Source organism: Macrosteles quadrilineatus, unplaced genomic scaffold (assembly GCF_028750875.1).
Source record: "Macrosteles quadrilineatus isolate MER2022 unplaced genomic scaffold, UCM_ALF_1.0 Scaffold_13__1_contigs__length_4303367, whole genome shotgun sequence".
In the NCBI taxonomy this organism is placed as follows: domain Eukaryota; kingdom Metazoa; phylum Arthropoda; class Insecta; order Hemiptera; family Cicadellidae; genus Macrosteles; species Macrosteles quadrilineatus.
In genome coordinates, this window is record NW_026542606.1 from 1,740,735 (window position 1) to 1,763,018 (window position 22,284).

The following is a 22,284-nucleotide window of genomic DNA, read 5'->3' on the forward strand; positions in this document are numbered from 1 at the left end:
AGGTTTACTAATCTAAAAAATAGTTTTGTTCATAAAATAACATTATAATTGCCTAAAATTCAATTTTATATTTTTTTAATTATAAAATTAAACTGTCATAACCTAACCAAACTTGCTGATATGAAAAAATTGTTAGTAAAAAGTTAATGCTGCCGGCGGGATTTGAACTCGGAACATTCGGCTTATCAGCCCGCAACGCTATCCACTGCACTACCGAGGCCGATGGCTCAAAACCGTATCGTTGCGGTATTGGTGTTCCCTCAAAGTGACGTCAGCAGTTAGTGACGTCAAACGGCACCTGAGAAATCTTCCGTGTGCCGTTTCGGGGGGGTTGTGGTCATCCGTGAACGGTCTCGCTCGGGAATGGGCACACGGAAGGGACTAAGGCTAAAGGTGTAGTGACGTCATATCTCTAGTGGTTAATGTCTTCTCTTGAGGCGACACGATTACCGTAACGAAACGAAGTGATTGCAGCGGCGTTCGTGGCATAGTTGGTAGCGTTTCGGATTGGTGTTCAGGAGGTCCGGGGTTCGAAACCCGCCGGCAACACTAACTTTTTGTCAACAAATTTTTCATATCAGCAAGTTTGGTTGGTTAGGTTAGGTTATGACAGTTTAATTTTATAATACTAAATTTTAAAATTAATTTTATAATTAATTAAAAATTATAAGTAATCATTAATTAGATTTTTATCTTATATAGTTTTTATATTATCAGCAAGTCTGGTTGGTTAGGTTATGTTATGACAGTTTAATTTTAAAAATTAAAAATTAATTTTATAAATAAAAAGTTAATTTTATAACAAAAAATTAAAAGTTAATTTACATTTTTTCAACTTAGCAGTCCTAGCGGCGAACGCTGACACTACAAGATATGTTAGCCTTAGTCCCTCCCGTGTGCCCCACCGGTCTCGCTCGTACCTAAGAAGAAGAAGAACGAAGCCTCTCCCCTGTCCCCTCTGTAGTCTGGACGCTGGGTTGAGGTTAGTTAGTTTGGTATTTGTGTGTCATAATTGATTTTGAGTCTGTTTAGAACATTAACAGTTTTCGCTGAGAACTCAACAGTGATTTTAAAGTTAAGTTATCAGGGATTCATAATGTCCACTGACTTTTATATCCGATACTATGTAGGACATAAAGGGAAGTTTGGTCACGAATTTTTGGAGTTCGAATTCCGACCTGATGGCAAGTTGAGGTATGCCAATAATTCTAACTATAAAAATGATACAATGATTCGCAAAGAAGCCTATGTTCACAACTGTGTGATGGACGAGCTTAAACGCATCATACATGACTCTGAAATAATGCAGGAGGACGATTCACTGTGGCCTCAGCCGGACCGAGTGGGTAGACAAGAACTAGAGATCGTCATCGGCGATGAACACATTTCCTTCACAACATCAAAAACTGGCTCTCTAGTTGATGTAAATAACTCCAGGGACCCTGAAGGACTAAGGTGCTTTTACTATTTGGTTCAAGATTTGAAGTGTCTGGTATTTTCCCTCATTGGACTGCACTTCAAAATAAAGCCAATCTAAAGAGTTAATTCAAGACCACAATATTTATGTGTAAGTTATGGTATCTATGTTCACCTTTTGATTCTAACTGTTATGTCTCAAATTGTTCTTGGTTAAGCTTACTCATTTTGAAAATTCTGCTTAAAAACAGTAACTTAGGCTGGGCTTAAATGTCAAATAAAGATTCCATTCTTAATTAGCCTATATTTTCATTTAATAAATGCCTAACTTATAATCCTTTTGATAGCCTGGATACATCAATAATCATCATCTCGTCAAGTATTTGAGATGGGGACGCAGCCTGGGTGTACATTTCAACCAAAATATGAGTGAAGGATGAATGCAGAATGTGAGATGATCTCTGTAATTTCGTTACTCACTAAGATCAGCTGTTACTTTAGTCAGTAAGTTATCTAAGATCAGGGACAGCTCGTCCAGTTTCTAACACTCAATTAGGCCTGGCTACTATACTTAACCATGGATAAAAAGAATTAAATAGGTATAGACCGACAGATGTTCTGTAGTTACCACAGGTTCTGGCACACACCCCTGGGAGCGCCATGTAGTTATGGCGTAGGGTACACTTCCATATCTGTTGGCACAAACAACCGAATGAAAATATCAATCGATATATCGATTGTTCGATATATCGTTTGGTTAGTTAGATAAGGTTAACCTAACCTAACTAACCAAACGATATATCGAACTAAACAATCGAATAATCAATATTACTCATTCGGTTGTTTGTGCCAACAAATATGGAAGTGTACCCATGGCGTACGCGCTACTTTAACTACACGGCGCTCCCAGCGGTGTGAGCCAGAACCTATGGTAACTGCAGCATGGCTGAGTCTATATTTAATTCTTTTTGTCTATGACTTTTAAAACCTATTCTCAGGATCAACCGGTGACCTTTTTGACTGTTGGACAAGCACTTTAACCACTCAGCCAGTTATAATAAATAAAGGCTAACTTAGCCTAACGGATACACTAACTTAGATAACAATTAAGTTGGGGTTCAGAAGTGGAACACAGTGATGACATGTTATTTTATGTGGCATTGCTAGTACAGTAACTTACCTAGGGCCTATAAGCTTAATGGATAAGCTTAAAACACAACCATTAAGTTAACATTAAGGCACAACACTTGGTTATTAGGAACTTAAGCTACTTACGTGATTTTACAAACGTTTTGTTTAACATATTTGGTTAAGTTAGTTTGAGTGTCTTCAGTAGGCTCTTGATGAAGTGGCCAAACGTTTATTTAGTGTTGCTTTGGCTAGACACAGTAAAAAATTAAGTTATTCAGGCTTTGAACAAGCACATCACACTTTCGGAATAAATATTAGGCCTACCCTACCTAAATGTTAAAACAGTTACCCATACCTCTTATAAACAAGTTAAAAAGGTTGAATTAAAATAAACTTAGTGTATAAATGATCAAAAAGTAACTTATCGTATTTATAAAATTAAGCTACTCTTGCGATTTTTGACATCTTTTTGTTTATTTGACTAAATTAGGCTAGGCAATTTTAAGCACTTTTTTCTGCTGGGTACTTTTTGAGCAAACGGATAACTTAATTTCACCCAAAAATTTGTTTTAAGGTTGTCTTATTTAGGCACATGAGAATGGTAGGTTATACTTTTTATGTGAATTTGGGGCTGTATTGTTTTGAAGTTAGGTTAGATAAGGAATGAAATGTTTTTAGGTTATAATGAACCAAATTGTTAGTTTAAATACTTTATTGTCTTGACAATATAAATTGTATCAACAGTACAATTAGGTTTAGTATTAAATAAAACTTTAAATTTTGATGCATTTTTCCTTTAAAGTCTTCAATAGAGAGTAGATGATTGGACTTTCAGTAAAGATTTCTTTTAACTTTTCTTTTGTATTGTTTTAATTTTAGGTTTTGAATATTAGTTGGTAGTTTGTTAAATAATTTTCTTCCGTTGTGATAAAGATGTTTTTCATAAAACTTTGTTTGGTGGAAAGTAGAATGAAATATTTGTAATTTTCTCAAATCATAATTCTTCTCACATAGGTAATTAATAATTTTCCAGAATTTCTCAAAATTGTTCTTTAAAAATAGTAATGTTTCATAAATATATATTGAGTAAAAGGTCATAAATTGGTAATTTAAAAAAATACTCTTTTACAGGATTGGTGTGGTTTTAATTTGAAAATAATTCTCAATGCAGACTTTTGTAATTTAAATATTTGTTTAGTTTTTGATGAAGTTGAGCCCCATATAATAAGGTAAACGAGAGGTCGTCCAGTGGTCGAGACTCGACCAAAAATATGTAATGTACTCACTTATCTATTTTCACCCCACACTGTAAATAAAACATGTGATTGGAGTTTCCTCCATTTGTTTTGATTTTCTGTTTATATTTCGTTGTTATTTCGTAACCAGCATAGCAACGCATAAGATCCATGTTAATTTTTTCAAATTTTTAAACTCATTTTTTGTGCTTATCTTTGAGCCTATTTAAATTTATAAAGGGATTCTGCACACCTACAGGAAAATAGCTTTCCAACGGTATGCGTAGATTTTCCCTACGATGCACACGAGCTGAGAAAAAAGGTTTTAAAGAAACATGCTTGCCTATTAATATATAGATAGATACCTGGCCTATAGGCTATTGCATATCTAATATTGGAAATAATTAACGAATGATATACAGTGAGTAATGCGTCTTCACTACCTACCTACAGAACATAGACAATCTTCTTAGTATAAAAATAATTTGGGAAAGTTTTTTACATAAGTGCTCAATATGTGAGTTAAAATTTAAATTTTGGTCTATAATAAGTCCTAGGAATTCCGATGTTTTTACTTCTTCTATGTTGATCATCAATTAAAATGTTTAAGTTGAAATCTTTTTTTAATTTTATCTCTGATTAAAAATTACATAATTTTTTTTACATTAATTTCTAAATTGTTTTCCATGAAGCATTGTGCTAGGTTACTTAGGTACTTACTTATTTACTGCTGTGAAAAATTTAAGTTTAAATTTATGAGGTTTAAATTTACAAGTAGGTACATAGCCTTGATCATTGGCTTTTAATAAATGGTCCAGGTTGAGAATAAGCTAGGGTAAGTAGGCCATACAGATCATCTCAAATAATCGTACACCCACCGTTCGTTCATAAAATAAAAATACAACTTATGTTGATGTCTCATAGAATTCAATTGATAAAGCTGCGTTTACACCGGAGTTAGAAACACGTGCTTGGTAACTTACAGCTTGGCAAATCTTATATATTAAAATAATTTGGTTTTTCTTTTCCGAGTTCGTTTAGTTCTTCTACCCGACCGATTTTCATGATTGAGGTCTCAAATTGAAGGTATGCACGCACAGATTTGCCATCAAGCATCGGCATATTATTATCTATAGTCTCAGTCGGTTTGTACGTAAACGAAATTTGCTCTCCGTGTATTTCTTATGGGAGTTAAATTTGGTTTTTTTTTCCGAGTTCGTTTGGCTCTTCTACCCGACCGATTTTCATGATTTAAGTCTCAAATTCAAAGTATGAACGCATAGATTTGCCATCAAGCATCGGTATACATTTATATATAATCCTACTCGGATTATCCGTAAACAAAATTTGCCCTCTAGGCTATGTATTCCTTTTGGGAGTTAAATTTGGTTTATCTTTTCTGAGTTCATTTGGCTCTTCTACTCGACCAATTTTCATGATTGAGGTTTTTAAATTGAAGGCATGCAAGCAAAGATTTGCCATCAAGCATCGGCATGTATTTACCTACTGTATTACTCGACCAAAAAACATCATTTGATTCATTTTCGAATTCTTACTTCATTTTAAGATGTATTTCACCAGTTATAATTATATAGTCCTACATATTTCGGTCTAAGAACCTTCAGTGAAATACCGGCTTTCATTTAAGCTATTAGTTATTCAAATTGGACAAGTTTCAAGCAAAATAGGTGAACAACCAACATAAAAATCATTTTTCATATGGGTTTTCTATGATTAAAAATCAATATATTTAAATATATTGTAGGTTAGTTTTATAATTTGTTATAACGTAATATTTTTCATACTTCTATAATCAGTCTTAGACTTTAGAATTACTCTTTGATTGAGGTCTTGCTGTTTATGTTTTGTTGTTTATTTTTTTATTTACAAGTTGCAGTTTTGTTCAATTTCGAGCAACAGGTTATCTAGTACTATGAAAACAAAAAATCTTATCACAACACAAAATCCAACGTAAGTCATTTTCTTCTTTACATTTTATACAGATAGCATTATAATATTTTACTTGAATTCACTGAAACATCACCAACTACATACAGATAACCCAATATCCCTATGGATGTAAACAAAATTCGATCATGGCCATCTGTTTTCATGTAAACAAATGTAAGCTTGAAACAGTTCAGATGATTGACAACAGAATTATGCACAAACTCTGAAATTTTAAAAGCCTGTAGGACAAAGGGTTTTCACGAGATCTAAAAATACCCCCGCCGCAGCAAACCTGCAGACTAAGCGAATTTCCATTTGACTGATTGGATGTACACTGATTTAAATAGAATTAGTTTAACAAGTACTTAGGTTTGCTGCATCAGGGAGGGTAAAACTGTTTTTTTTTTTTTTGTAAAATGTTAATAGTTAGTAAGAAATAAAAACGTTTTCCAAATTTGATCAAAATATGTTCATAAACAAGCAAACTACAACAGTTTACTTATTCTCCATAAGAATAACATGGGAATTTTAAATTTACAATTTTTTGGAATTTTCTCCGTAACCATTAGGCGCATAATAACGCTTCAATATACTAAATTATTTGTTTTTTAAGCTCTACAAAATGGTTTGGAAAAAAATTGCCAAATTTTATGTTTTTTGGGTCAAAAATGGGAAAAACCTATTTTTACCCCATAAAACCCCCCGTAAACCCTCGTTCCCATAGTCCGATCATGCTGGATCGCGAACTCGTTCGAATAAACGTAGGTTTACACGTTTGTACCAAATTTCATCAAAATCGGATCATTTTTGCTTGAGTTATCGTGCTAACGGACACATATCTAATATATAAAATTCTCCTGTCACAGTGTTTGTCTGCTAACTCCTCCGGAACGACTTCACCGATCGTTATGAAATTTGGTGTGTAAATTCTGTAGGTATGCGAATCGGACGTAAACTATTTCCCGTTTCGAAATTTTTATAAGGGCTCCGCCCCAGTGGCTCTGGAGTTTCCCATGTTAACCTTATGAGAAATGGAATTAATGAATCTTAACAGCTGTTTCAATTAAACAAGTTGGTTCTGTTCTATGATGTTTAATAGCATTAAAGTTACAAGGATTACCAACAGGGTGCAGCACTATTATTTCTTTTACATTTATGACAACAGCTAATTTGCAACCAAAAGGTGAGTGAGCGTAGCGAACGAACTTCAACCTGGAGGCGAGTGACCGTAGCGAACGAGCTAACCTGAAGGCAAGTGAGCGCAGCGAACGAGCTGCAACCTAAAGGTGAGTGAGCGTAGCGAACGATCTCCAACCCAAAGGTGAGTGAGCGTAGCGAACGATCTTCAACCTGGAGGCGAGTTAGCGTAGCGAACGAGCTAACCTGAAGGCAAGTGAGCGCAGCGAACGAGCTCCAACCTAAAGGTGAGTGAGCGTAGCGAACGAGCTCCAACCCAAAGGTGAGTGAGTGTAGCGAACGAACTTCAACCAGGACGTGATTGAGCGATGCGAACGAGATCATCTTGAAAATTAAACGTAACGGTACTTTCTTTCCATCGGTCTGTCTTAGGGGAAACCTATAACTTAGGCGATACGAAGTTCGCCGGGTCAGCTAGTGTATATATATATATAAATATATAAATATATATATATATATATATATGAATTTGAATGAATGGTGTTTTTGGCCTCTAGGGACCTCAAAACGAAAAAAAAAATCGGTCCCGCGTCCAGGTCTTACCATGAGTACTACGGTAATAGCTTATTCCCTATATGGGAAATTCGCTAAAAGGCATATCTAGAGGATAAGAGCTTTAAATTGATACCCAATATACCCATAAAAATAAATATTTAGTGGTCGATTTGGGGCACACAAAAATCCAATTCTTTTAATAATTTAGACTAGCTGTTGGCCCGTCCTACGTACGGGAATCAAGTAGTCGATTAAATATGAATAAATATAATTCAGAACAGCTAGTTTATACTTATAAAGAAAAATTCTGGTGGTTTGAGTAGGGAAAATTATCTTGTAAACTAATACTACGTGACCATCTCTATTTCATTCATCCGATTATAGGCCTATAAATATGATAGGTATGCATTTTAAATCCGACAATTTTACAACTAAACAGCAATTGTGTAAATTTTAAAAACCTTGGAAGTGAGATTGGTGGTCGATTCACACACACACTGGTTTCAAGCACAGCAGCTACATACCACTTTTAATTACATATTATCACTTACCGTACCTTATTTTACCTAAGTGGCCACTGAAACCTTAAGAGGCCTCCCATTCTCTTCTGTCCCTTGCCTTTCCTAATGTTGATCCTAGCCTGGAGAATCCTTTCATTGCTTGGTCCTCCAAGTGGTCGTCTTATTGTGGTACTCATTGGGATACATTTTTAAAATTTAACGTTTCTTTTCTCCTCCACGCATATATAGGTTTTTAAATATTCCTCTTGGCTCTCTGTTCTTTTGTATCTCTATTTTCATAAATGGCCCGTATATTTTCTCTGCACTGTATTTCTCAAACCCAGCAATAAAGTTTTTCCGTTCCTTGGTCAGTGCCAAAGTTTCTAAACCATACACTACTGGGATAATACGGTATGATATCCACTTTGGTATCTACTGACACCCTGCCGCTTATTGGAACAGTTTTCTAGAGACTTACTACACCGGGTGACATTATTTGAAATGAAATGAAATGAAATATTATTTATTTATCCAGGCAAAAGTTAGGGCCACATGGCCCTTTCTTACACTTAACCTGTCATAAATATAACACACATATTTTACCAATTACATTAATATACAACAAAAACAAAATCTAACTCATGGATACAGAAACTTAAACAAAAGAAAATAACTTACATTTTAAACTGTACAAAAATAATCTTCCTCTTTCCCTCTCTCTCTCTCTCTCTCTCTCTCTCACACACACACACACACACACCAAGCACATCTGTCAGTGACCAACCACGCGTACAAGCCCCTAGGACAAACCAACCATGGCCATACGTTCAAAATACATATTTTTTAGCGCTGCCACAAACCGGGAACGGTTATCAAGGGATTTGATGGCTAAGGGGAGGTCATTCCAAAGTCGGCAAGCGGTCACAACAAACGCCCCGTCGTAAACTGCAGTCCTATGATGAGGCATACGCAAAGTCAATGAAGCATAGCGTGAAAATCTAGCACTTTCTTCAGCTACAAACCTAAAATCATCTACAAAATATTTTGGAAAATTTGATTTTATTATTGAATAGGTTAGCAAAAGGATTTTAATTGATCTAAGGTCACATAGCTTTAATAGTTTAGAATTAATGTAGTAAGGCGTGATACGCTCACTGCGTCTCAGATCATAAATGAATCTCAAGCAGTAATTCTGAGCGCGTTGGAGAGCATCAGCGAGGTTTACAGTCATGTCATTGATCACAGAGTTGCAGTAAGTGAAGTGGGGGAAGACAAGTGATTTGACGAGATGTATTTTTATGTGCATTGGCAAAAAGTTTTGTAATTTTTTAAGTGTGTGGATTGATGCAAACACCTTTTTACGGATGTCTAAGACTGCATCGCCCCAAGTAAGTGTCGAGTTCATAGTAAGTCCTAGGTTTTTGACCTTGTCACAGTAAAGCAAAGCTGTTCCATTTATATTTATTGGATTTGTCGTAAGAAAGTCAATTGAGTTTCGTAACCGTGGATGACAAATTATGATAGGTTTAGTTTTTTCGTGATTGAGTCTGAGTCCGTGTTTATTAGTCCAAGTAATGATTTTCTCAATATCTTCATTCACTCTCTGAACACTTTCATTGATCTGTTTGGGTGAAAAATGTGTATAAATCTGTAAGTCATCAGCATACATGTGGTATTTACAGTTTGTGAGGACTGAGCTCAAGTCGTTTATGTATAGTACGAACAACAGAGGACCAAGGATTTATTTGAATTACCAACAAAACATTTTGTATTAAATAAATCACCCATACCTTTTGTTTTGTATTAATTTCAATGCATTAATTAATTGCAAAATAAATGGGTACACTTCCATATCTGTTGGCACAAACAACCGAATGAGTAATATTGATTATTTGATTGTTTGACTTGATATATCGTTTGGTTGGTTAGGTTAGGTCAACCTTACCTAACTAACCAAACGATATATCGAATAATCGATATATCAATCGATATTTTCATTCGGTTGTTTGTCCCAACAGATATGGAAGTGTACCCAAATAAATTATTCGGTGGGGCACACGGGAGGGACGATGGCTAACATAGTGTCAGCGTTCGCCGCTAAGTTGAACAATTTAAATTACTGTCATAACCTAACCTAACCAACCAAACTTGCTGATGATATAAAAAATATATAAGATAAAAATGAAACCACTTACTTATAATTTTTAATTATAAAATCAATTTTAAAATTTAGTATTTTAAAATTAAACTGTTATAACCTAACCTAACTATCAAGTCCTTAAATTATATAATAACAAGATACAAGAGAATGTACAACCCATTTTATTCAACCATTTTAACTGAATGAAAAATATATAAACACAAACATAAACATTAAAAACAATAACATAAACCATGTCTGTTAAGGAATCATATGTTGATGACAACTCCTTATTAATCCTCCCCCTCAAATTTACACGGCCGAATGTGGTTAATGTGCCTTCTCCAAACCTGTCCATTGTCCATCTCGATTTGATAATGCACCAATCCTTCTCTCCTTCTTATGTTTCCAAATTTCCACTTTCCATCTTTTCCGAAATTGCGCACCTGAACCCTGTCCCCCACCCGAAACTCTCTTTTGATTTTAGTACATCCGTCAGGCATTTCTGTGTGATCTTGGGGTCTCTTCATAAGATCCAGCCTTGTCCTTATTCGTCTCCCAAACATAAGTTCATATGCCGAGGACCCTGTAGCATTTGTGGCATTCCTTAGTGACATTAGCATGTGATTTATTTTGAAGTGTAAATCTCCTCCATCATTCTCCATTGCTATTAACTGTTTCTTTACAGTCCGAACAAATCTCTCTGCTTGTCCGTTGGTTGCAGGGTGATAGGGGGCAGAGAATTTGTGTGTGACGCCACAAGCTTGTAGAAATTGGTTGAAAATAGATGATGTGAAGTTAGGGCCATTGTCAGAGACTAACGTGAACGGGTAACCAAAGGTAGAGAAGAGTTTCCTGAGCTGTTGAATGCGCCAATTAGATGTTGTAGTTTTGGTTGGTATGACTTCAACCCACTTTGAATAGGCGTCAACGATAACAAAAAGGTATTGCCCATAAATTGGACCTGCAAAGTTGATGTGTATTCGTTGCCAAGGTCCTGATGGAACCAGCCAAGGATGGACATCTACTTTTTCAGGAAGATTCTGCTTCAAACAGCATGGACGACAAGACTTTGCTAGATCTTCTATGTTACGGTCAATGTGTTTCCAGTAACAAAAACTTCTTGCAAGATTTTTCATTTTCACAACTCCTAAGTGTCCTAAATGAAGTTCATTGAGTACTTTTCCTTGTAGTTTTTCAGGAATTACTACTCTGGAACCACGAAAAATTTAGCCATCATGAAGTGAATACTCATTATTCTTCAAGCCAATATGTTCTAAATCCGTGCCATCTTGAAGTGCTTTCAAAAGGGGTTTTAGGTCATTGTCGTTTGATGTTTCATTTGCAATATTTTCATGTGTTACAGGCATTGATTCAATTTGATTAATGAAAAAGGCTTCATGTTGATCGATTTGATTTGTCGGTGGATGCTCATTAGGAAAGCGAGACATGTAGTCTGCATTACCATGTGATTTGGTGTTCCTATATTCAATAGTATAATCAAAGCCAGAGAGGAAGTGAGCGTAATTGAAAATACGTGTGGCAGTCATAGTAGGTAAGGTTCTGTATGGGTCAAAGATTGAAACAAGTGGCTTATGATCTGTTACAAGGATAAACTTTCTGCCATAACAATACTGGTAGAACTTCTTCAATCCCCAGTAAATCGCCAGTGCCTCTTTGTCTATCTGACTGTACTTTTTCTCACTTGCAGTGAGAGATCGAGAAGCGAATGAAATTGGCCGTTCAGTACCATCTTTGTAGCGGTGAGAAAGAACAATTCCTAATCCGACTGGAGAAGCGTCCGTGGCTAGCACTAAGGTTTCATTTTCATCAAAATGAGCAAGGACCCGGTCACTAGCTATCTCAGCCTTAACTTTTTCAACGCATTTATCACATTCTCTGGTCCAAACGAACTAAGTGTGTGCCTTTAATAGATTGTGTAGTGGATTCAAGATTGTGTTCAAGTTGGGGATAAATTTCTGGTAGTAATTAGTCAAGCCCAGGAATGTTCGTAGCTCTGATACATTTGACGGTTTTGGTGATTTTAAGATTGCTTCCACTTTGTCCTTGTTCTTGTGTAGACCATTTTGGTCTATAGTATGTCCAAGGTAATCGATTTGTGTTTGAAAAAACTTACATTTGTCTTTATTTAGTTTTAGGTTGTGTACAGATATTGTACCCCCCTCATAAAACTTTGAAATTGGGCGCGTTCTGGGAACATGTACTGGTGCAGATTCTTGTGGAGGAAAAAGAGGAAATAGCTGTCTGCTAGGTTAACTCACCGGTCTCCCAGAACGACACATTTTTTGCACCGGTGCACCGGTACATGTTCCCAGAACGCGCTCACTGTTATGCACGAGTGGTTTGATTAAATCCACTGGCATCTAAAAAACTGTACGGACCGGAATTGTACCCCTCAGTTAGAACTCACTTTTATTTGGCCAGTGTACGGGGTGGAATTGTACCCCCCTGGAATTGTACCCCCCGTCAGTCTAGCCCTTCTTATAGGACCGGAATCGTACCCCCCTGGAATTGTACCCCCTGGTGACCGCAGAAGAAGATGTACGGCCCGGAATTGTACCCCCTCCCCTCTATTTCACCCAGGAGCTTGTCTATTGTGATTACCAAGTAAAATCAAAACAATAGTTATGTTGGATATTAGAGGGGAATCACACAAAAGTGAACTGAACCAAGTTACCCGACATCTAATGAATTGCTTGTTGTGAAAGGATATTCTAAGAAACTGCAAATTAAGGCCATTCCGAGTAATGTGCGAGAGGCCTAACAGACTTCTTTATACGTTATTCATTAATATTTGCTTAACCTTCCCAAGTACTAACTGTTCATGGGTTAGCTTAAATTCACAAAGGTTAAAACTTTGACAAACTGTGAAATACTTTATACCAGATACCTACAAACTAAATTTTACAACAGGTATTTTGTCCACCTTTGCCAGTAATAGCTGTTCATAATTTGTTACCGAATAAACAATAATGCATATTATGTTTGAATGAACAAAAATGAAATACATTAACTTCTTTTCATGGTCATATTAAATTACGTTGAGAAGAGTGACGTGAACAAATAACCATTCCATTCTTATAGCATATTGTATACAAACTAGTTTAGCTTAGTTATTAGGCCTATGTGCAGTAATCAAAAGGTAAGTATTACAAATTTATATAACCATAGATAAAACATACTCAAACCTCGTTTAATCAAATAATACGATCCAATCATAAACAATAAATTGTCCCCTAGTTATTTAACCAAACAGTAAAGCACACAAACCAAGAAATTACCCTAAAATAATAGAAACAAAATTTCGTCGACACTAGCGCCCAGTGTGGCGTACATGAACTAGACATGAAAAACGAGCTTCAAAATTTACAATGGGATGAGAAGTCTAACTACTTGTGTTGGTTAGTCTATGATATAACTAAGCTGAAATTCGCTGCTTGCGACTCCTCTTGAAAACTAAGTTTTTTAGGATTTACACTGCTTGTATCGATAAAAAAAAAAAATCAATCAGCTTGCGTTAAAAAAAATCATTGTGATCAAATTATTTAGAAGCTTTGTCCATGAGGGAATCAAACTCAGCGTTAATTTCGTAAACGTTTATTCCATATTGCTTGGCCTTTTATTAAGTCACTAAGGACGGCAACAGGTATATCCTGCGATCACAAACTAAGCAATAATGTAATCAGGTTGTTAATGGTTTAAAGAAAATTAATAAAATATGCATATGGCCCGAGGCGAAGTAAAGTGGCGAAGCCAGATTTTTGGATAATCTCTTCACAATTATAGTTTCTTAGTACAATCACTATTTTCTGTACAGGTTTGAAAATCCAACATATGTCACTGTAGAAGGCATTCTTAACTACTTCATTTTCATAATACCAATTAAGTTTATCGAGTGGGTGGGGGGTACAATTCCAGCCCGTACACATTTGGCTTTCTGATGGAGAGGTACAATTCCACCCCGTACGTAAACATTTTGATGTTGGCAGGGGGTACAATTCCAGGGGGGTACCATTCCGGGCCGTACATCTCCTGCTCTTTTTAATATCTAATATAATCATCCGGATCAATGGTCACTTGCCCACATTAAATAGATTAGATTTTGTTAAAATCAAAGTGTACGGGGTGGAATTGTACCCCCCCTAGGCGTGACGTCAAAATGACGTCAACGATTGCCGGGGGGTACAATTCCGGCGACCCTCCGAAACGCTACCAACTATGCCACGACCGCCGCTGGAATCACATCGTCTCGTTACGGTAATCGTGTTGCCTCAAGAGAAGACATTAGCCACTATAGATATGACGTCACCACACCTTTAGCCATCGTCCCTCCCGTATGCCCATTCGATAAATTATTAAACAAATAAAAGTAAAAACAATAACAGATAGTTTGTTTTGAAACAGATGTTTAGTTAAAATAATATACATTTGAAAAAATAACTTGTCATATGTGGCAGGGATTTGAAAATAGTAAACACGCTAGTAAGCTAGTGACGTAATTTTTCTATGTTTATTATCCATACCGTTTTAATATCTGTGATAATACCCACTCTCATTGAATCTATGTACATCCTAATTTCCCATATTCATTTATTCAAACAATAAGATATTTAGTTGAAAAATAAAAGGGATATTTTGCCTGTGACATCAGCGCACCCAAATGTAACCACAAATGATGAACATACGCCAAACAATGTTTTAGATTTTAAAAAGGGTAGTAAGTCTGCAAGTATCATAGATCAATGATAAAATCGTGTTTAATCTATGTCATCCATCTGTTTATCTCTGAATAAAACCCGTGAAATAATTTGCATAGGCTTTTCTCTCGATTTGTAGGCAATGGTCTTACTTATCTCTATTGTCTACTTATCTCTACTAATCTTACTTATTTCCTATAATCAATGACAAAATAAAATAACCTCATAGTTCTATAGAATATTTTTATATCCACCCAGCTGTTAGTTCATTAAAATTAATTGCAGAAAGTAAATAAAAGAAACGTCTTATAACACTTAAAACATATACAGGAATTTCAGATCGCACAGTTAGGCGAATTCTGCACCAAGACTTAAAAAATTCCACCCTTACAAACTGGCAGTGGTGCAAAAACTAAATCCACGTGATTTTGTTTCACGACAAAGGGCACGTGAAGCCATCGTTGAAAACTTGCCTAACAACGCGTTTGTGTTTTTTAGTGATGAAGCATATTTTCATCTGTCAGGGTGTGTGAATAAGCAAAACATGCGATATTGGAGTGGTGTGAACCCCCGAGAACTTCATGAGAAGCCCCTTCATGCAGAACGAGTGACTGTTCCACCCTCACACAGCAGCGTGGAACTTACTGACTTATCACTTACTAACTTATTGAGGCGTGGGAACTTACTCTTTTAAAATAATCACAAAGTAAAAAGTATTAAAGATAGCGTACTCTTTTAAAATAATCACAAAGTAAAAAGTATTAAAGATAGCGTTTTAATTCTTTCTGTTTTACAAAGAGCTACATTTAAAGTTTCGTTGGGTTTACTTACAAGTTTAATTCTTGAATATTACATCATGTAGGTGACCTCCATGCTGTTCAATACATTTTGTCAGACGAGATCGGAAGTTTCGCTCCACCTTCTCAAGCATGTCTGGACCAATGTCAGCAATAGCAACGCGAATGTTGTTCTTCAGTTCTGCTAGGGTCCTCGGACAATTGGTGTACACCAAGTATCCCCACAAAAAATAATCGCAGGGGGCTAAGTCCGGCGAGCGCGCTGGCCACTGGAGATCGCCCCTTAAGGAGATCAGGCGATGTGGAAAGTGTTCGCGCAAGAGAGCCATTGAAGCGCGTGCTGTGTGAGCCGTGGCCCCATCTTGTTGAAACCACACATTTCTTACACCAAGTTCATCAAGTTTTGGAAGGAAAAACTCTTGAATCATCTGAATGTACCGTTCAAAAGTGACTGTAACTGCCCTATCGTTCTCTTCAAAAAACCATGGGCCTATGATGCCAGTCCTGGATAAGGCACACCAAACAGTCACTCGTTCTGCATGAAGGGGCTTCTCATGAAGTTCTCGGGGGTTCACACCACTCCAATATCGCATGTTTTGCTTATTCACACACCCTGACAGATGAAAATATGCTTCATCACTAAAAAACACAAGTGCGTTGTTAGGCAAGTTTTCAACGATGGCTTCACATGCCCTTTGTCGTGAAACAAAATCACGTGGATTTAGTTTTTGCACCACTGCCAGTTAGTAAGGGTGGAATTTTTTAAGTCTTGGTGCAGAATTCGCCTAACTGTGCGATCTGAAATTCTAAGCGCAGATGCATGTTTTCGTGCGGATCGCTTAGGTGATTGCAAAACCGCCTGCCTTACTCTCTCGACATTTTCTGGCGTTCTAGTGGTTTTGGAAGGACCTGGTTTTTGTTTCCACACACTGCCTATATTCATAAAAGTATTCACCCACTGAACGATTGATGTTCGACCAGGAACACGACCAGTGGGCGCGACATTAAACTGCCTCCTAAACGCACGCTGGGTTGCAACGATAGACCGGCCACTAGAAAAGTACACAGAGACTGCGAACGCGCGCTCCTCTCTCGACCACTGCATGGTTGCAACTGAACTGAGTGGACTAAAAACTTCATAGCCCGCCCACCAGATTGTGCATGGCCGCCTTCCTAGGACTAATGGCCGCCACGCGGCGCGTAATTCAAATAAGTAAGTTCCCGCGCCGCACCCTGTATTTACGCTTATACTGTTACTCACAAGACGGTAAATATAAAAAAAAGATGGTAAGTGGTGATCGATTTCGCCTATTGGGTCTGATGATGATTCAGAAATCAGAAATCAGAAATCCTTTATTGTCATTAAGCAAAACAATCTTGCAATAGACATAGTCACATATTATGGTAAAATAGGGTTACACAGTAACCCAGTCAGACTAGATTAATAAGCTAATATCACAGACAATAACAGGTAAAAATTTAAAAGTTTAAAAGTAAAAAGAAGGCTGTAGGCTGGGTGGAGAATATACTAGATAAACTATTAAACATCTAAACATCAAAACTTAACAACTTTTACATCAAAAAACTCTTTAATCACATAAAAAGGATGTTCAACAAGCCAGTTGTATAGCCTATCTTTAAAAACCAACTCAGGCAACGCTCTTGACTCAGAGTGCAATACATTGAATAACTTTAAGCTCATGATTGAATGGTTACTGGCACATTTACTTAGTCTATGGGACGGAATTTCAAGTAGAGAGTTAGATCTAGTGTAATGAGAATGGAAATCTTTTCTAACAGCCAAGTCTCCTAACTTTAATTTAACATCAAGTAAACACACATATATGTACAGGTTAATGACAGTCAATATCCTAGTTTTTATAAACAAAGGTCTACAATGGGCTTTGAGAGCTGATTTGGTTACTATTCTAAGTGCCTTTTTCTGAAGTAACAAAACATCACTTATATTACTACCGTTACCCCAGAGAATCAGACCATAGCTTAACACTGACTGAAAAAATGCAAAATAGGCTACTCGGATATATTTCTCAGAAACAACAGTTTTTAACCTATTCACTAAATAAATAACTCTTGACAGTTTTGAACATACTAAATCAATGTGAGCTGACCAAGAAAGGCTGCTGTCAATCAACACACCCAGGACTTTTATGGGCCTAACCTCTTTACAAATTACACCTGAGCCCAAATCTTTGTTTTTAGTATGGCAAACTAGGTGTTGTGTCTTGTCTACATTAAGAAGGAGTTTATTGGCACTAAACCAATCCCCAGCTTGTTTCATTGTATGTTCTACAGATAACTTTAACCTATTGAGATCAGAGTGAACAGTTAGGAACGTTGTATCATCTGCAAACATTGTGGTTTGAGAACCCTCAATACTAAGTGGCAAATCATTGACAGAAATCAAAAAGAGTAGGGGACCAAGGACCGAGCCTTGGGGAACCCCAGTTTTCACTTCAACGCACCTGGAATGCACACCCTTTGCATCAACAAACTGTGAACGACCACTTAAATAAGACTTAAAAAATTGGAGAGGACAACCACGGATGCCATAGTGCTCCAATTTACACAGCAAGAGACCATGATCGACACAATCAAAAGCCTTGCTCAAATCACACGCAGTCACCTGAGCAAGACTCCTTCCCTCAAAAGCTTCCAAAATCCCAGAAACAAAGCAATCAATGGCATCCGTAGTTGACCTTCCACTCAGAAAACCAAACTGACATGCAGAAAAAAGCTTAAATCTATCAAAGTGTGTACATACCTGGTGCTTTACAATTCGTTCAATTAATTTACCTAAAATAGGCACTAATGACACTGGTCGATAATTCTTGACATTACTTTTGCAACCCTTTTTGTGAATAGGAACAACTCGTGCTATTTTCAGCACTTCTGGGAAAACTCCCTCCCTAAAAATCGCATTGATACACAACACCAAAGGAAGCAATATTGCACTCAGAATATACCGGATTATGTAACCCGAGAGGCCAAACACATCTTTACTTTTTGAAGCTTTCATGGCCCGCACTTCACTTATAACCTCCTCACTGGACACATATTTCCATTCAAGGTGAGCTTCACAACGACCGGACCTACGAAGCAGTTCCTCTGAAGACACATCAGGCTGATCGATGGTACTTCTGGCTTCCTCTACTGAGCTGATGAAGAAGTTGTTAAACTCCTCAGGGGAGATCCCCACCTCGACATCCGGAACATTGTTGGTTGTGCTCTTCTTGATGATGTTCCAAGCTGTTCGGCTCTTGTTGGAAGCGGACTCGATGGATCTGTCGTTTGCATCTAGTTTTGCCTGGTTGACTGCCGATTTGTAGATCTTCCGACTGCAATTGTATGCCTTAAGTGCCACCTCGCTAGGAGAAGCTTGAAGTATTGTACGATAGGCCATAGTCCTTTCTTTCATTTTTTTCAAGTCCTGTGTGTACCAAGATTTTCCTGCACCACTCGAAGTTTTGTTCTTCTTTCTTACGATTTTCTCCGGGCAACTTATGTAAAAAACATCCAGAAGAGTGTCGAAAAAAACATTAAATAAGTCCTCAGCAGGTAAATTACCAAAGTTTAACAGAGGCAGCCAGTCAATTTGTAGTAAATTGGATTTAAATTCTTGTAAACGCTTCAAAGAGACGTCTCTATTGACAACTGTAGGTATTTCTGGTCGAGTAGAAGATTGGACCAACTCCACTGTAAGCTCAAGCCCATCATGGTCAGACATATCAGGGTAGACCACTTTAGAAGAATATAACTCTTCCGAGATGTTGGTAAAGATGTTGTCGAGACAGGCGTTGAACCTAGTTGGCGCTCTGTTAATGTAATGACAGTTAAATTGTTCCAGAGTGTAGACAAGCTGCTTCACGCTTTGTAGTTTATTATTTACATCAAATTTGGCATTGAAGTCACCACCAATTATTATATTACACTTGAAACGATCTAAGAATATTAATAACAGTTCCAAATTAGTGAGAAAGATGTTGCTGTCCCCAGAAGGTGAATGGTACACCGATACTATAGCCAAATTAAAAGCCTTGATAAATACACCAGAACATTCAAAATTCTTTTCAACACAGAGCCAATCCAGTTTTAAATTCTCAAAACTTATCAGGCTGGATACAAAGATACCAGTACCACCCCTAATGAAATTCTTCCGACAGAAAAACGCTGCACTTATGAAGCCGTCTAGGTTAAGGAACTCCACTTCTTCTTCAACGAGCCAATGTTCATTTAAGCAGATAATACTATACTCGTTTTCAGTACTTTCTATTTCTAACATATTTAGCTTGCCTTGTAATCCTTGAACATTTAAGAATAAACATTTAAGTACACAGGATCCTTTACGCTGTAGGCCTACGACATTTGACTTACAATGTAGTGATGTTGAGGTAGATAGGCCTAGGCCTAGTTCCATATGGACTTTAGGAGGTGTTAGTCCTTTTTGCGTTGCGGTCTCGCATTCCATAAAAAACTCTTCCTATCATTGTGGAACGGTCTAGGTTTAGGTCTAGGTGATGTGTACTCACACACAAGTACACCTTCAGGCCACAGTTCCGGCTTTATAATGTTGTCTACGTCTTCCGGGTTGACTCCTACCTTATAGGACTTGTAGCCAGGGAATTTAGTCCTAACTTCTTCACAAATCACGTTACTAGTATTAACGCCCACCTGTTCTAAATGTTCCTTAATGTCCTCGGGTTTGCATTGTAGTGACAATCGAGATACAAACACCCACTCCTTCTTCTGAGCCGAAATCAAATTGGAATTCTCCACACTAGGCTTAGAACCCACGACAGTTTTCTTACTATGGTTAACAGATAACCTCTTCTCTTTTTCGCTAAGTTTATCTGACTTGCCACGGGGGTTAGGCTTAGGCCTACCCAGAGCCTTGGTATCTTGATTGGTAGTCTTATTTTGGGCTGCTATTTGTGCATATGTTTCGATATCATTGGAACCATCAGATATTTTTTCAACACTAGAAACATTTAATACTTCGATATTAACATTTTCATTGTTCATTACATTTGAATCGGATGTGCAACTATCACTTTCGTCTGTAGTGGTAGGCCTATTCCCAATAATGTTTGGGGTTGGAATTGATTTGCTAGAGTTTTCAACTTGTTTCAGCCGCTCATCTATTTTAACGTAATTAGTTTGAATCAAGTCTAGTTTATCCCAGATCAATTTTAAGCTGGTATTGTCATTGGTATTGCCACTCAAATGTTCATTTTTCAAACGGTCTATGAAACGTTTAACCTCACTTTCACATGCAGAGCAGAACCAATCGAAATCGATCACCACTTACCATCTTTTTTGTATATTTACCGTCTTGTGAGTAACAGTATAAGCGTAAATATATGTTTTAAGTGTTATAAGACGTTTCTTTTATTTACTTTCCGTAAATTTAATAACACGTACAATGCTGATCAAGAAGTTATTAAATTAATTGCACCCCAATTAATATTTTAAAGACTGCTCTGAAAAATAAATTAGATTATCAAGTAATTTACAATGTACCGGTACATTTAAATAATCTGTCATCCCCTTACCAAATATTATTAATGTATCAACTATTAAAACATTACACATGGTATAAATAAGTCAACCCTACGTATGTCATTTCATTTCTATCCAATTTCCAAATGCTGAATTTGTGTCACAAACTCTGAATGATTACAGCTTTTACGTTAAGCAAATGGTTTTATACCAAAAGCTAATCTAGAATGTTAGCGTCGGCTGCTAGACTTTTTTAAAATTAAAACTTAATTCCTAAAAAACTGAAACCCTAAACTAAAATTATGGCTTCAACATTCCCTAGTTCTCAACATTATCTTTCTTTTAACACTAAAACCAAGAAAATCCGACAAGTGGTTGATTCAGAATCTTGAAATGAAAAACCCTGTCACGTTTTAATATATATGATGATGATACTCATAAGGTTAACATGGGGAATTCCAGAGCCACTGGAGCGAAGCCCGAAAAGATCTTTTAGATAAGAATTCGCTTAAATATGTTAATTGGGAATCTGAGCTATCATAATGCCAAATTTCAGCCCAATCCGACCAGTAGTTAATGTGTGATTGAAATTCAAACATTAACAAATAAACATACAAACTTTCACATTTGAAGACCACAGGCCAAAAACGTCTTCCGTCACACTTTTGATATTTTACAGGAGAGCGTTTTTAGTACTTTAAATCTTATATGGACTTTACTGCACTGTCCCTATGTTTATGAGAAAAATATACATCCGCTAGGGGCGGGGCTAGCGCGACCATCTTGGTGTTAGTTCGTTATGCAGCTCAGTCGGCATCTAGCCGTGCTAGTAAGAGGTTTCTGCTGTACTCCGTTCGTGTTACTGTGATAGTTTGATATGTCTTGTGTTAATTGAAAATGCCGCGAACTGTGAAGTGCGTGCAGTTATGAAGTTTTTGACTGCATAAAACTGTAAATTGATAGAAATCTATCAGCAACTTTGTGAAGTTTATGGGGAAAACATTATTACTGATGGTGGGGTCATCAAATTAAAAAATGGCCGAACTAACGTTCACGAGGAAGAGCAAAGTAGAAGACCCAGCATTGTGACTGCCGAACTTGTCGAAAATGTCGATGCTGATGTCCGTAAAACTCACAATAACAGAACTCTCTAAGGGTTTTCCACAAATTTTGCGAAGTTTGTTGCAC

At 36.9% G+C, this 22,284-nt stretch overlaps 1 protein-coding gene across 1 annotated transcript; it reads left to right on the forward strand.

The window, feature by feature from the left end:
• The first annotated feature begins 954 nt into the window (after positions 1–954).
• LOC129004949 (protein mago nashi homolog) lies at positions 955–1,715 on the forward strand. The gene has a single exon (XM_054433669.1). It carries the CDS (start codon positions 1,097–1,099, stop codon positions 1,535–1,537), a length of 441 nt encoding a protein of 146 aa, XP_054289644.1. The 5' UTR covers positions 955–1,096; the 3' UTR covers positions 1,538–1,715.
• The last annotated feature ends 20,569 nt before the right edge of the window (positions 1,716–22,284 follow it).